This window comes from Cynoglossus semilaevis, chromosome 15, assembly GCF_000523025.1.
Source record: "Cynoglossus semilaevis isolate Cse_v1.0 chromosome 15, Cse_v1.0, whole genome shotgun sequence".
NCBI classification, from domain to species: domain Eukaryota; kingdom Metazoa; phylum Chordata; class Actinopteri; order Pleuronectiformes; family Cynoglossidae; genus Cynoglossus; species Cynoglossus semilaevis.
In genome coordinates this window covers 2,507,868-2,523,760 of record NC_024321.1, presented here as the reverse complement: position 1 = coordinate 2,523,760, position 15,893 = coordinate 2,507,868, and the positions used below count along the sequence as shown (strand labels likewise).

Genomic DNA, 15,893 nt, shown 5'->3' with positions numbered 1-15,893 from the left:
AATTTACTGTAAAGTCCACCTTGAGAACAAGGACGAATATGAGTGAGGAGTCACTCTGTGGTGTGTCTCATTTTAATGCTCTGTCTGCTTTTTGGATTTGTTTTCCTCAGTCAGTAGCAGGCAGAACAAAATAACATTTTTTTTTATCTTTGTGACAAAATTTGTATTTTTTTAAACGTGACTTTCTGTATTTTCACTACAAAACTAGGACATATGAGCTTTAACAATGTCAACTTCAGAGTCATAGGATTTTAATTTGAAAAAAGAAAGAAAGATGACAGCACCCCCCGCCGCAAGCCTGAAAAGAACTCTCAGTAATAAAAAACAGTTCTGCTTTGAAACCTCATCTCGACGTCGCTCAGGTCTTCATGGTTGAAGGATTACAGACAGAATCCACTCTGTGTAAAAGCTTTGTGACACTCAGTCTGGTAGTGGCATTTAAAGAAGTCTGAGAGCAGTTGGACAGTGGTGTCCTGGTCTCAGGAGACAAAACGTGAAGTGTGCGACTGAGGCCAAGCCACGTTTGAGAAACGGAAACATCTGAAGCACCGTCTCGATTTATTCACGTAAATGTACAATGACGTACTGTGGAGGCTGGGAGGTAAAGCTGGACAAACAGAAATAGAAAAACATTGTTCTTGTTCTCTCAGTGGTGTCAAACATACGGCCCGTGGGCCATACCTGGCCTGTGAGGGGGTTGATTCCGCCCAGCTTGTTGAATTTTGAAATTAAAAAGACGCATCAACATGTCATGTTATATTTCAATAAATATCAATATTTTCGAATATATTTATATATTTGCATGAAAACAATAGAGTAAAAAATTGACTTTTTGCCAAGTATAGGTCCGGCCCACTTGACATCTAATTAGGCTGTACGTGGCCCCTGAACCAAAATAATTTTGACCCCCTGACCCCTTAATGAATGTCACCATGGTGTTAATAGATAGAAAAAAAACAAAGTGAAGCTGGGAATCACTTTATAAGGAGCAGGTTAGAGCAGTGTTTCTCAACCTGGGGGTCCCAACTCCACATAGGGTCCTCTGAAATTGTAAAGAAATACTGATAGAAATGTTTTTTGTTTTTAATATTATGATTAAAACAATACTCACAATCATATACAACTAATTCTAGAGAGAGAAAAGGGTAAGAGGAACATAAGCACACCATAGATGGATGGATGGAAGGATGGACGGACGGACAGATACATAGATGGATGGATGGTTGGATAGATAGACAGATATATAGAAGTAGATAGACAGATATATAGATGATAGATAGAAGTAAATCTATTTACCTGCCTATGAATATGAAAGCTTCATCAGCCAATCAGCTGGCGGCATCAAGTGCTGGAGTTGAATGTGAACAGCTGATGCCTTGAATGTAGTGATGTAGTGATATGCACTGGGTTAATACAATGATCGGTACTAAACTCAGTGACAAAGGCCGTGCACAACAGACAAAAAGAAACGCAACTCTTTATTTGCTGAATTAAATAGAGCTCCACGTCACAGCCTGGTTTAATTAAGTGAAAAGATACAGTTACATTTATACAGTAGAAACCTTTTTGTACACCAAGATTGAACATACGTGTGGACGCAAAAGCAAGAGATGGAGGCAATCATTAGACGTTCCTGTTGTGAAAACTGTGAGAAAAACGTATCGTCTACTGTGTAGTCAGACAATCATTGAAAATATATAATTGATAGAATTACATCTTTACAAACACAATGATCTTTAAACTTTCAAACACAAACTGAAATGTCCATATTATTAAAAAAATATACAAAATAAATGGCATTGGTTTGACTTGTGGTAACTAACGATGTGTTTACGCGGTCTTTTGTCTGGTAGTGAAGATAAATGTTTTGCCCAGCTGAACCCATTACTGTGAGGACAACGGTAAACCACAGTCTAGGACAACACAAGTTACAATTACAGTGAATACAGAGGCTGTCTGCAGCTGGTTTTTACTTGCAAACATTTCATACAGCTAATGTTTTTATTGTTGCTTGCCTTGATGGTAGGATATTTCATTTTCATATTGATGTTGTAACAGTTGTCTTTTAAAACAGGGAAAAGATGAAACCTCTGTACTTTCACATAATGTAAACTACATTTTTGTGTCTTTCACTTGGTACTTTGAAATGTGCAGTAGTATCCAGATGATACTACTGGTGGTGGCGTCTCTGCCTATTGGTCCAATACTACTTTAGGTATACTTCCAAAAATTCACTTTTAGGACTAAACAGCCTTGTCCATTCCTTTCTTACAAAATAACGGCGTAGGTTGAGGTTGAAAGATTCTCATAAATTGTACTTCATTTGGTCAATTGTATTGTCTGCAACTGCATCAGAATAGGAATGTGTGTGTGTGTGTGTGTTTTGAAGTCCGTTAATAAAAAGTGGATACTGATGCAACAGAAACATTTCTCTATGCCACATTTGATAGTAAATAAAAGTCCATGATTATTGGTATTCATACCCTAACTCAACACAGGAAGTGTTTTTACATGTGCTGGGCATCCATGATGTCCAGGTACTTGGCATCGATCATTCTGGGAAGAAGGCTGGTTCTGCACGGAGACACAGAAGACACGTTTAGTCATGTAGACTTTCAACAAAGAAACATAGTTTAAAAGGGAAATACGTAACAAGGTGCACCCCTCTGGTTTATTTAAATATATACACAGCATATATACTGTAAATACATATATGTGTACATATATGTATATATATATACAGTATATACTATAAAAGCATATATGTGTACATATATGTATATATATATATACAGTATATACTGTAAATACACATATGTTTACATATGTGTACATATATGTATGTATATATATAAAGTACATACTGTAAATACATATATGTGTAGAATATGTATGTATATATGTGTATACTGTAAATACATATATGTTTACATATATGTATATATACGTACATATGTATGTACTGTATATGTAAAGGGTGTGCATTTTGTTCATTTTGCTCAAAAGGGGACACCATCCCTGCTTACCCCCATCTTTATATATGTATATGTATGTATGCATATATGTATGTATGTAGGACATTTTTTATTCAAATCTGATAGAGGTTATTGTATAGTAATGAAAAACCTGAATGCCCTTGTCAGGATATTGGTCTAATTCGACCTTGCTCACTGTGTCCCTGGTGCACGCAGGGCTTTTATGTGGTAAACTCTATGCTCTCCTCTCTGCCCGTGTTGGCCTCAGGTGACCTTACCTCACAGGGACGAGCAGAATCATCAGAAGCGGAAAGACCATCTTCATGTAGGGCAGAGGATACATTCCGAATGCACACAGAATGATGAGCTGGGTCATCTGCAGGCCGGTGAAGAAGTGGACCTTCCTCTGAGGCACGCGACGGATGTAGTGCGTGGGAGGATAGGACGTCTAGACGTAGAAACATGAAAATGAGATGAGGTTCTTTTTGGTTGAAGAGCAAAAGAAGGCTGAGCTGCATGTAAAAGACTGAATTAATGGGAAGGAAAGAACATGTTCCCTTTTTCTGATGCAATCCTCCCACAGTGACAGGCACTGAAAGGACATGGACTGTAGCCTGTCGTGGTTGTGCATCATGAACAACTGGTGTCCTTTCGAAGCCTGTGATCAAACCGATGACCTTCCACTAAAAGTCAACTTCCTGTAACCTGCTGAATCGGTGATGAGCCTCTAACTCAACACATGATTCTCTTTTCAATTCCAACCACCGCTGGTAAATGCAATGTAATACGCCAAGTCAGACATTTTACATAGCATTGCAGAAAACTCTGGTATTGAATCCAACTAAAACCATTTGAATTCACCTGTTCTTTGAGTAGCAGACACATACGATCCACCATCTGATTTCCATCCAGGGATGTGGCTGCGATGTAAAGAAAAAGGCCGTAGAGGACGGGTTTAGGAATCCACTGCAGAGGAACAGGCAGCATGAAGGTCGACAGGCCGATGAAGATGTTGGCCGCCAGAGCCGTCAGTCGCGTTTCCTTCACGCTGACGATGCTGTAACACAAAAAATAAGATAAAAGACGATGCTGTAACACAAAAAATAAGATGTGTTATATAAATATATATATTATTTAGGCAAACAAATTATATAATTGCATATTTCCGTTAGTCCAAAAGCTAGCTAAAATGGTTGTAATGTAGCAGTTAAAGTAAATGGAGACATGGCCCTGAGAGTAGTACAAAGTCAAAATACATAGAATAAGGATGGTATTATTAAAATAGTGATTCTCAAAGTGTGGGGCGGGCCCCACTGGTAGGGAACAGAGACATAATATGGAAGGAAATCTTCACTTTTGTTTACTCCTTATTCATTAAAATAAAATATGATGTTACTATAGGTATTAGTTCAATACATTTGTAATTTATTACGTTTTTTTCAGAGGCAGGTAGGGCTAGAAAATTGTCTAATTCGTCGAAATTTCGTCAAAGCTAGGTATGACTAAAAAAGTTTGAGAACCACAGTATTACTGTTAAAATGAAAATGTATAAAAGTTGTCAAAGCTAGCTAACGAGTCCTTAGCTAGTTCCAGGTTAACAAATAGGCAGCAGTGTGCCTAATACAAAAAATATGATTTTTGGTATGATTAAAAGTTAGTTAAAATGGCTAACATTTTCTAAGAGTTGCATCACAAATAGGTCGAATAAGGCCCAGAGTAGTAAACAGCTGAAAAGTATGTCAGAGCAGTTGAAAAGTGATCAGGCTTTACACACAAAGCCGGTCAGATGAGGTTTCATCTTCCACCCCGCTTCATCAACTCACGTGGTGTAGAGGTGTCCGTTCTCCACGTGCTGCTCTGTTTTGGCGAGCTGTCGGGCATGAAGGGAGGAATGTGGGAATGCGGCGTGCATCCACGGCAGACCCAGACAGGACATGAGGATGTTGATCAATCCGGTCAGAACCAGGTCCCAGTGGAAGGCGGTGCCTTTCAGCAGCCTGGTTCATTCACACACACACACACATACGCAGTTTCACCGAGTTAGAAAAACCTGATGTAGCAACAACTTCTGATATATACGAGCTACGACGGAAGCTGTGCGACAATAGAGAAGAACGTTAAGAGTTTAATAAAGACATTCAGACACCTGTAAAACAAATACGACGGGCTGTAAAAGAGAAGATGCTTCAGAGCAATTAACCAAGGTGAAGAATGCTGATTTAGTGTCTAAGTCCCTGTGGAAGTAAACAAACGACTCAACAGATGATATCTACACCTGGCGCGGGTCATTCGTTCGATCAGATTGTCAACTCTTGCTCTTACTTGTGTTCTGGAACGTGCGTGAGTGAGATGACAATGTTCTGGTCGATGAAGATGAGCAGAGCCAGGAGAAAACCCAGACCAACCGCACTGAGGGCATTCATTCCTGAAAGCTTATCAAGCTGTGGGTAGTTGAAGATGGGACGATCGTGGACACTAAAGACTGGAACTAAATGACGATCGTGGACACTAAAGACTGGAACTGAATGGAAAAACAGAAACCAAAAAAAGAAAATTACAAACAATGGTCAAATTGAAACTGGAATTTTACCACCAGGTTTACGAACATATCACAACCAGGTTCTTGCACTCAACCTTATGTTAGTCAAATATGTAATAGTTCTTAATTTATGCAAAAATCCAACATTAAAATCTGGTTCACTCTTATGTTAGTTTGATTTGTTTCCAAAAAAAATTGAAAAGGCGAAATACAAATTATGTAGCATTGTAGAAATGAAACTCAGATTAAGTCAGGGCGCCCCCTGCAGTATTCTTTACACCAGTGGCGCGTCATGGTCCTGGTACTGTTATGATATATTGTTGTTAACATGGGGATTAAAGCAGACACGGTGACGGGGACTGACAACCTTGGTAACTTGAATCTGTTTTTGCTACATTAAAAGGAAAGAAAAATAATATTAATAGAAACAAATATCTTATAACTCACGCGGTATGTCCAGGAACAGGTAGGAGCCGATGAAGGAGAAGATGATGACGGAGGTGGGCAGAGCACAGTCTGACACCACCTCTCTGACTGTGTCATTTAGATAAGGGCTGTGGGGGGAAGACACAGACTTGTCATTTAATCTGTTGGAAATAACTGAACAATTTCTAGCTCTGACGTCATCTGTTAAAGTTACTGAGACTATAGTTTGTCACAGATGGATTTGGACTGACTGTAATTAGCTCATTTTGGCTAATATATAGCTCTATTTGAGGAAGATGTTTAAGTCTTATCTCCTCAAAAGGCATTGGAGGACGTAATAAGGCAGTTGCGTAGCAGAAGCCTGGTTGGACATTTGACAAAAAATAGCTGCATGGTGTGCAGATGATGTGTAGACAAGCATACATCAATAGGTAAATCAAGTGGTACTTTTTGTTTACAGTTACAGAAGATTAGAAGAAGCAGAAAGAAAAGCTGTACCCCCTTTTGAAGAGATAGAGGGCGTAACCAAGCCACAGAGTTCCTAACATGAGCAGCAGACACAGGATTGGTCTTTCTCTCGTACACAGCACCAAAGACTCGGGCAGCAGAACTGAAAGGTGTCCCTCGGTGGGTGGGATCGCATCCCCTGTCTGATTGTTAGCCGTCTGCAGAATCTCACTAATCTGCTGAAGGACCAGCGAGCTGTTTGTTGTGGTCAGTGTGGGTCCGAGGTAGTAGTGCTCGAAAACTAAAGAGTGGAAGACACAGGAGACACAACACAAAATGTTATTTTCAAATTGTGTCATTTAACATATTTGACATTCTTCCCAATGGGGGAATATTTCTAGGGTAACTTCATTAATATGCAAAATATAATTGCATTATTGGTACAATACTGCAATTTTTTTTTTAAACTTTTCCAGCACTTTTAAATTTTTTATCATAACTTTTGAACTGTGAGATTCAGAGGCATGTTAATATTGTCATTAATAATAATTAAAAACGGTAAAAATATCTCTTTCTAAAACTAATGTAAATTATCAGTACTGTTTCAAATGCAGTATAATCTGTTCGGTAAAAATATCTCTTTCTAAAACTAAGGTAAATTATCAGTACTGTTTCAAATTCAGTATAATCTGTTGTGGGGCCGTAGCTATGAGGCAGAGGAGACGCATCTTAAGGAGTTGTCCAATCAATGAGTCTCATATGGAGACAAACAACCATTCACAATCACACAGTTTATTCTATTGATATGATAAACCCTCACAGATCAACTAATAACAAATGCAGCATCAGTCAGTGGGCAGAGACACCAAAACAAACACAGTCACACAAGCGGTCTGGTGGGATTTCATGCTTGCATCTCTCCAAAGACACGACGTGTGCGCGTTCTTTTATGCTGCACCGATAACAAACGACAGCCTCGACCTTTACGTGTCATCGCAGAGGTGACGGCTCAGCCGCGGAATCATTTACAACATGTTCGATGTAGTCTGACCTCGGCCCCACTCACTTTTGATGGTGCCCTTCACTGCATCCCCCACAAAAGCGATGGAGATGAACAATGCAATGACTTCTTCCGTCGAGCTGAGCGATAATGGGAAGAAAAGAAAACACCATGTGATCATTCAACGTTGTTTTTAGTCTAATACGCCTGCAGACACAACCGTCCATTCAAGGCCAAATGATTGCTATAATAGCAGCAGTGAACATTCAACATTATTCATGTTAAACAGGAAGTCATAACACATGTGTCTGTTTATCACTTAGCTCGCGGCAGGGTGAGAAAACAAAAGCAGGCTCGAGGTAAATTGTCCTTGAAATGTCTAGAATAGCTTTTGAAATGAACTTGATGGGGGGCTCCTTTAATGCAACTGTGAAAAATGTTCAGCTGAGCCTCTGTAATACAAAACACATTCTGTGCTGCTGGCTCTGTCTGGTCAAATCAAATATAACACCTACTATTATATTGTTTTGTTTTGAATACACATCTGAGTTGTGCAAGAGGAAAGCTAAAAAGAATCACAATACACCAGCACTTGCTAAGGGAACTAATAAAATGAAATAAAATAAAACTTCAGGCTGAATTAGAAAAAAAAAAAACAGTGAAATTTTTTATTGTTCTGCTTGTCCTAGCTATAATGGTGGTCAAAGAATATTTGAAAGTCAATTTAACAAGGTATATAAAACAAACAACTATAAATAATAACTAATATTATTATTTTATTATTAAAAAAAACCCAAGTAAGAAGTATTGAGCTAAAATCCTCATTTTTTTTATTTTTCGTTGGTTAGTTTGAAACGAAAATTATTTGACTGGGGAGTATTGGGAGGCCACGCCCCTTCCAGGAAAAAAAAAAAAAGCAACAACAACAACACTCCGGTACTGCCGCGAAATGGAATGGATGAAAAGCTTTACCTGGTTTGATTTTTTTAAAGTATTTCGGGAGGAATGGCACACTGAACTTTAAGATAGTTATGTTGGAGACGTGGAAGGATTTTGTACATCGTTTACCAGGAGTAAATCACTTTTGGAAGAGTCTTGGCGAGTTTAGCTAAAATTGCTAATGCGGCTAACGTGATGAACAGGTTGCTAGTCAGCCTTTGGTTAGGCCACCCGGTCTATGGTAATAGATACGATAGCTATATTAGCTTTCACCTAGCTAACTAGAGAGTCATATATAATTTTTACTGATGTTTATGGACTTGTTTAACCGTGGAGACTTGTCAATAAGAAAATATTTGTATAACACATGTGTCTGTTTATCACTTATCACGCCCCTTCCAGGAGTTTGCTCAAGTCAACTTTATGATTTTACAGCGTTATATACACAATGTTTCTTAACTGTAATAAATCAAATGTTTTCACTTCATGATGTATTATCAGAAACAAGGCCTAAAACAATACATTTTAAATATAAATTAATATATATTTAAAAATATTTGTCCACAAATATTACAATACATTAAAATGTATTGTTTTAGGCCTTGTTTCTGATAATACATCATGAAGTGAAAACATTTGATTTATTACAGTTAAGAAACATTGTGTATATAACGCTGTAAAATCATAAAGTTGACTTGAGCAAACAAAACACACATATCACATAAACATTAAATGCACATTACTAGTCGGCAACTAGTCGACAAATATTCACTTATTAATAAATCAAATGTTTTCACTTCATGATGTATTATCAGAAACAAGGCCTAAAACAATACATTTTAAATTGGATTCAGTTGTGAACTGTGTAGTTAGCATATGTGGCGTTTTACTGTAATAAGGAATAACTATGGGACATTGCCAAACATTAGCAGAATGAACTAAGTTTTTTTAGTACTCCATTCATCCAGTAAGGTGTGCACTTGGGTAACCGAGGGGTTTTGGTGCTAGCTTTATAAATGTTATGCCAGGCTAGCTGCCTGATACTCTGACAAAATATCCCAGAGGTTTGTGTGACGTTGTGGTCTTTTATCTTTCACCATTTCCCCCCCTCCTCTTTGTTCAACCAGGCATAGATGGACGCGCAGCATCGATTTCTGGGACTGAACAGACGCCTGGGCATCTACAGCACTGACGGCTCAGTGTCCCTCATCTACCTGATGACTGGCATCTTTGTGTGGCATAGTGATCTGCGTGGCCTAAACTGTGGGGCGGTGTTGCAGATTCCTGGTTCTTCCCATCCTCCCTGAAAATGTGAGTCCTTTTTGCTTAATAATATAAAGATAAACCTAACTTGCGATATGATTCACGGCGATTTCTTCTTAATTATACAGTTTTATCATGAGTCCAAGTGAGTCTAAATGAGTTTAAATAATGTTTTAACAATTGAATATAGTGCTGAAACTATTATTCGAGTAACTCAAATAATTTGATTATAATGAAATCTAAAAAAACTTAGTTTAAATCATCTGGGTTTCTGTTGTATGATAATTACTGGACATTGACTGGTAAAATGTGCTTTGTTGTTTAAAAACATTGCTAAAACTATGTAAGTGTTTAAAAAAAAAGTGATTTTCTTTCGCTTTGTTATAGAGTTTTTATCGCATATAGTGAGCAAACTTTTTTACGTGACACACACCGTAAAATGGTATGAGCCAGTCCATATGTGTTTTCTGTTTGCAAATTGTTTTACGTGAGAATAGGTCTTCACTTTCCTTATGTTCAAGTATTGATGACACTGGTTTCATTTGATGCAGCCTATACTTTTCATTTAAAAAAAAATATTGACATGCTTTGAAATTTTTCTTATATATGTCCTGCATACCATTTATTATTTTAAGTTCAGTAAATACAGATTTGGTCAGAATTGAAAGGGTAAATTGAAAACATGTTAGTCATGTTGTCAAGTGTGGATTTCTTCTAGTGGAAACCCTGTAATTTAAGTCCATTTATTTTAAATGCCTCTGCTGTTCACACTCATATCACTGCGGCTTTGTAGACACCTGCGCAGCACCAATTTACCTAATTTTATGGGATCAGCGATTGTCTAATCCTTTTATGTTGAACCCGATCTTATCTGATCTTATCCACCTTTGCATATGTCTTAAAGTCAGCCCCTTCTGCTCTGCCACGAGAGAGGGCTGATGGACAGGCCCGCCCACGAGGTCATGTCTACACGACTTGTCAGCTTTGTTGTTGTGATGCTGTGTGCTGCATATTATGTTATTCGCTGACGTGCCGGGCAAAGGGGAGAAAGAAAGAGAGGGAGAGTGTTTTTTTGTGACATTGGTTGTTAGGAGTTGTTATAATAGAAAGTGTTACAAATAGTTTGTACACGATTTGTTGTCATGTCAGATTGTTCAGTCTGGAACGTGTCACTTTAACTCGTTTTGTCAGAGAGGTGTGTAGATTCATTTTAGTATTCACCGTTTGAAGAGTTTCATCAGCAGGCTGACGTTGAATACACCTCCCAGGATGAGGAAGAAACTGTTACATAAACCGATGCAGGCATAGAAGGCGTCAAAGTCCAAGTTGTAGTCGTCACAGATTCCTCGGATGACTGTTGAGTACAAAAACAGACGTATTTAATTATGGATTTCCTAACCTTTTTTTTTGGCATCTGAAATTTCTGGCAACCTCAAATACATTTTTTCAGTCGCTTGATTGCAGCCATCAATCAAAATGCTCCAGCCAAATATTTTTGCATTATATTTTGCATTCTATTTTAACTGAAAGTGAAAAAATACAATTTGTTGCGAGTTGAAAAAATATTTTTATCAGTAACTTTTTTAAAATCAAATTTAAATTATGAGGCATTTCAGAAGCCCTAAATTAAATTCCAAGCGAGCTCACGTGGGTTACAATATTAAGGTTAAAAAATGCTCCAAAGCTAGTCATTTACAGCTATATTATTTAGTTGGGGTATCATTAAAATATAAAATACTTTGGCTCTCAAATAGGTTTTAATTTCTATTTGCAAGTGTACTGACACTTTTATAAACCAGGTGTTGTTGACAGAGATGTTTACAGTGTAAAGTGTTTCAGGCAAATGCCTTTTAAAATTTCATTTTGGCAGCAATAGCAAAGACCACTTCATTTACTGGTTCTTTTACGAAACTTAAACAGAAAGTGTATCGTTATATTTCTTTTAAAACACTCAGTTCTTTTGTAGCACTATCGTCAAACACATACCACTAATGAATATAGCCAGGGGAGCAGTGGTCAGTGGAATGACCAGTGGTGAGCCTGCAAACAGAGCATAGATCACTCCTCCAATGCTCTGTCCAACAATAGTCTTCTGAACATCTGCAAGAAAAGAATCACATCATGTAAATGTGCTGGAAATCTGACAGGGAGGCAAAATCAACTCTTAACTCTTCAGTACAAATTCATTCAAAATCTCGAATTATTTCAGTTGAAGCCAATGCTTTTACCCATCTCTCCTCTTGTGCTTTCATCGTTGAGTGACCCGAAGGCAATGGCTGGCAGGAGAATGGCAATGTAGAGAAAAATAGCCGTGGTTGTGTATTTGAGCAGAGAGCGATCCTCCCCAATGATGCCTGTAACGTTTTGTTGCAGACTAGGTAAATATGCACAGCATGAAGGTCAGAAAATGATCAATGTTTCATGTACAGCAAAAAATATTGTACCATCTGTAAAGTCAGAGGGATAGAGGGGGAGTCTGCGTCGAAGGTCATTATAAACTCCTTTGCCGGCTTTGAAGAATTCACAGCACTATATTCAAAAAGATACTCAGTTAAGAAGACAAAAATGTTATACAAAATAAGTCAAGGGGAAAACGCGAATTTTAACATTTAGTAACATTAAGGAGTTAAATTAGTTTAAAGAGTTTGTTATTGTTCTAAGGAGTTAAATTAGTTTAAAGAGTTTTTTATTGTTCTAATGTATAATGTACAGTGTATTGGATTTTCTCACTGCATTAGGCTTACCAGTCAGTCACTGTGGATGACTCTCATTTCTCTAGATCCTCGGCACCCAACCTTTTTTTGTACCGAGGACTTTATTCTTTTAGTACCAGAGTCTGAATGACCTGTTGTTTTGATACATTGCTAGATTATCTTTAAATGAAAAAAGTAAACGGATACGACTGGATTGTTTTTGAGTCAAGTAAAATAGTAAACTGAAGTACAGTTTTTCACTGTGTCCCACTGCCGCCCACTTTGGGAACCCCTGTTCTAGATAATCAGTTAATCCTGAACAAGTGAGTGTAAATGAAGTGGTTAAACATGTGGTATGTCAACACTTTTTTATATACTAAATACGTTTAGTTAAGTGATAGCTTAGATGTTACTCTCAAATACTATCAAAACTGAACATAAACATCAAGTAAAAAATAAAAAATAAAGTTAGCAAATAATTGCAAAAAATATCCAAAGAAAATTGGAAGAGTAAAGTTATACAACATGTAATGGCTAGCTTTTTACTGAGCCAAAAATAAAAGCTTGTTAAAATAAAACACTAAATGAGCTAAAATAGATTAATTCACGTAAACAAAAATATTAAAGTGGCTCTAAATTGATTAAAATGACGAGTGAAAGGACGATAAAACCTTGCTAAATTCCCTAAATGCAACAAAGACCAGACAACCTCAGAGCTGACGTCCCTTCACCTTCCTCTATCTCACCTGGAGTGGTTTCCCTTTCCTTGGATCTGAGTCCTCTACCTCCTCCACTACTGGTTTCTCTCTGATCGCAGACAGCTGCTGTCTCTGGTAGACCAACTCCTGTTTGAACTCCTCCTTGGTCTGAGCTTCCAGAAGCTTTTGTCTAAAGGAGATGTCCGCGAACATGGAGGCTAAGGTTCGACCCAGTTCAATGGCCGTCTTGGTGCTTTTCTGAGAAGGGGATGATGGGAAAAGTTCAAATGTATCTAATTTTAGATAACGATAAATAACTTCATATGCGAAATATACAAACAGACGAGGTTACAAAGAGAAAAGCAACATTTGCGTTTACAGTTCTAGGAGGAGCTAAGATGAGGATGACGTATCGAGCCTCGCAGCAGTTGTCTCCCCAGTTCTGAGGTCTCTCCAAACGTGTGACACAAACGTGACGTCTCTGAAGAGTCCGAACATGGGAGCTAAATCAGACAGGTTTTAATCAGTTAACAGGCCAATGACAAATTTGATAAATGAATTGGAAATGTTTTAAAGTAAACTTACAGAATACAGAGCCAAGACTGCTGATAGCGAACTCCAGTGGAAGTGGCAGTAACACCCTGAATGGTCTCTGCAAGTAGCTGAACTAAAAAAAAAAAACCAAACAATTAAACAGCTGATAAAGAACATCATCAGACAAGAACATGAAAGCTCTCCATTAATAATTTTGCTTACCGTTAAACTCTGTTCCTCGAGCATCCGTGAAGAGCGAGCTCATGATCGCGTCCATGTTGCACCTCCCCAGGTCATCCTTCATCATGTTGGTCAACATATTTCTGAGAACCTCGTCCAGAGTAGCTGCTTTCTCGTTCAGGAGTATCGTGGCCTGAGCCAGGAAGCTGTCCAGGTCTCTTTGAGCACGCACTTCCTCCTGGAAATCCATCGGCTTCACATACTGGTTACAGATCGAATCAAAGAGTAGTGCAAAAATTCGTGTTAGTGAATAAAACATGATTAATCTTTGACGTGCTACACAGGATTAAAGTTAACCCATAAACGACAAGCAAGAAATAAAGCAAAAAAAAACAAAACAAAGGTTAGCCAAGAGCTAACATTTAGCTTCCCTTGTCCATGAGGTAACTATAATATACATAAATACAATACAGTACAGAAATAGTAAACAAGAAAAATGTAGCCAGAATTTTTTTTAAAAATGAGCAAACTCAAATTATCTCAAAGTTTAGTCCCAAATCTACCCAGAAGCCTAAGTGTTATCCCACAATTAAATATATAATAATGGAAACGCAAATTGTACTAAAAACAAGAAAAATGTAGCCAGAATTTTTAAAAAAATGAGCAAACTTAAATTATCTCGAAGTTTAGTCCCAAATCTACCCAGAAGACTTAGTGTTAAATATATAATAACGGAAACGCAAATTTAACTGTGTTCAGAAAAGTTGCTTTTCTGACCATAACAGGTTTGGAAGTATTTTATGCTGTGAGTCGTCTTAAAAGGAAGGATAAACGTTATAAACGACTGATTTAATTGTGCAGTATAAAATAAACATACTTTTCTTGTTGTATTCAACAGTCCAAATCCTGGACCGTCAGACTCTGTGGAGAGAGCAAACAAATACATTTAATATATAGGAAATGTTCAATATCTATATAGCAATATATAATTAATATTTTTTTTATAACATGATGCATATGATTTTTTTGAACACCAACTGAAATAACCTTGCAGTAACATAGTGATGGGCATAAAAAGCCAAACAGACCTGGCAGACTGATCTGGACTTCATTTTCATAGATGTAGTCTTTTTCATTGACTGTTGAATTATCATCACGATCCTCCTTTTTCTCATCCTGCAGCTCTGGGATGAAAAACAAGCATTGATACGATCATGTCACTTTACTGTTTTATTAATATGTTTTTGTCTTGGCTCCTCATTCGCTATTATCAGCACTTTGTTTTGGCTAGCTATGTTCCACAAAAACAAAGTGTGGATAATGTTTATCTGAATCTGGACACAATGTTCATTATATTTTGGTTACTGCGTGTACTGGTTTTTGGTAAACTTCCAGGACGTTCAAGTGATTTTTAAAAAACATGTTTTTAAAATGCTCATCTTTTTAGACATATAGACCAAGATGTCTTACAAACTAGCATGTCTTTTAGCTAACCAAGCTAAGCTATTCTCTTTGTACTTGTCACAGCCAGTTCTTTTATTGAATCATGTCCTTATTCTGGCATATATGACATATACAGTGTGTAACTTCCTGGTTGTATGTCATCCTATCAAATTTGTAACATTTTTAATCAATAATCGTTAAATTAAATTGAACATCTGAAGTACCACCTTAATTTTGGATACATGATTATGCTCTTTAAACATACATATTTTATCTTAGCTCTCTTTAAACTGATATTCATTTGAATAATATATTTGAATTTGAATTTTTTCAAAATATTAAATAGACAAAAATCAAAAGCAGTTGCACTACAGAAACTTAGCACAACGGCTAGGTTATGTTGTTATGCATTCTAGCACAACGGCTAGGTTATGTTGTTATGAAGCCTGCATCAAGGGAAAATAATGATTAATGCTCAGGTTGTTCAGGGTCACTTTATATCTTAGATAAGCTTCTGTCATATCATGTGATGTATTTAGAGAACATAAAATAATCAGCTGTGATAAGGACCATCACAAACTCATTCCGGCTCCATTGTGTTAGACCACACTGAGATAAACCAGCTTTCTGTGTCAAGGTTAGGATGCTGTGCATTAGCCTCACTAAGAGTGTTCCCACTGAGAAACGCTTTACTTCACCCCCCCTCTCCCCTCCCTCCACCACCACTACACCATCTGTTGACAAGCACACAGCAGG

General features: G+C 37.5%; 1 protein-coding gene and 1 long non-coding RNA gene across 5 annotated transcripts in view; one reads left to right on the top strand and one right to left on the bottom strand.

Annotated features, from left to right (window-relative positions):
• Positions 1 to 1,461: 1,461 nt before the first annotated feature.
• The window catches only part of LOC103390592 (sodium bicarbonate transporter-like protein 11), a 30,018-nt gene continuing 15,586 nt past the window's right edge, over positions 1,462 to 15,893 (bottom strand). For all 3 annotated transcript variants that reach the window (XM_008326509.3, XM_008326510.3, XM_017039321.2), the window contains exons 3-20: positions 14,783 to 14,878; positions 14,572 to 14,615; positions 13,737 to 13,956; positions 13,566 to 13,647; positions 13,360 to 13,483; positions 13,029 to 13,238; positions 12,034 to 12,118; positions 11,818 to 11,943; positions 11,576 to 11,689; positions 10,811 to 10,943; positions 7,454 to 7,527; positions 6,439 to 6,688; positions 5,962 to 6,068; positions 5,298 to 5,463; positions 4,799 to 4,972; positions 3,837 to 4,032; positions 3,254 to 3,423; positions 1,462 to 2,574 (exon numbers count right to left, since the gene is read on the bottom strand). In XM_008326509.3, the coding sequence (XP_008324731.1) occupies positions 2,508 to 2,574; positions 3,254 to 3,423; positions 3,837 to 4,032; positions 4,799 to 4,972; positions 5,298 to 5,463; positions 5,962 to 6,068; positions 6,439 to 6,688; positions 7,454 to 7,527; positions 10,811 to 10,943; positions 11,576 to 11,689; positions 11,818 to 11,943; positions 12,034 to 12,118; positions 13,029 to 13,238; positions 13,360 to 13,483; positions 13,566 to 13,647; positions 13,737 to 13,956; positions 14,572 to 14,615; positions 14,783 to 14,878 (2,438 nt within the window). In that variant the 3' untranslated portion in view covers positions 1,462 to 2,507. The remainder of the gene's footprint in view (positions 2,575 to 3,253; positions 3,424 to 3,836; positions 4,033 to 4,798; positions 4,973 to 5,297; positions 5,464 to 5,961; positions 6,069 to 6,438; positions 6,689 to 7,453; positions 7,528 to 10,810; positions 10,944 to 11,575; positions 11,690 to 11,817; positions 11,944 to 12,033; positions 12,119 to 13,028; positions 13,239 to 13,359; positions 13,484 to 13,565; positions 13,648 to 13,736; positions 13,957 to 14,571; positions 14,616 to 14,782; positions 14,879 to 15,893) is intronic.
• The window catches only part of LOC112488136 (uncharacterized), an 87,016-nt gene continuing 79,388 nt past the window's right edge, over positions 8,266 to 15,893 (top strand). Inside the window, exons 1-2 of one of the 2 annotated variants that reach the window (XR_003051899.1) lie at positions 8,266 to 8,362; positions 9,454 to 9,637. This is a non-coding gene — a long non-coding RNA (uncharacterized LOC112488136). The remainder of the gene's footprint in view (positions 8,363 to 9,453; positions 9,638 to 15,893) is intronic. The other variant, XR_003051900.1, reaches the window with a different exon arrangement.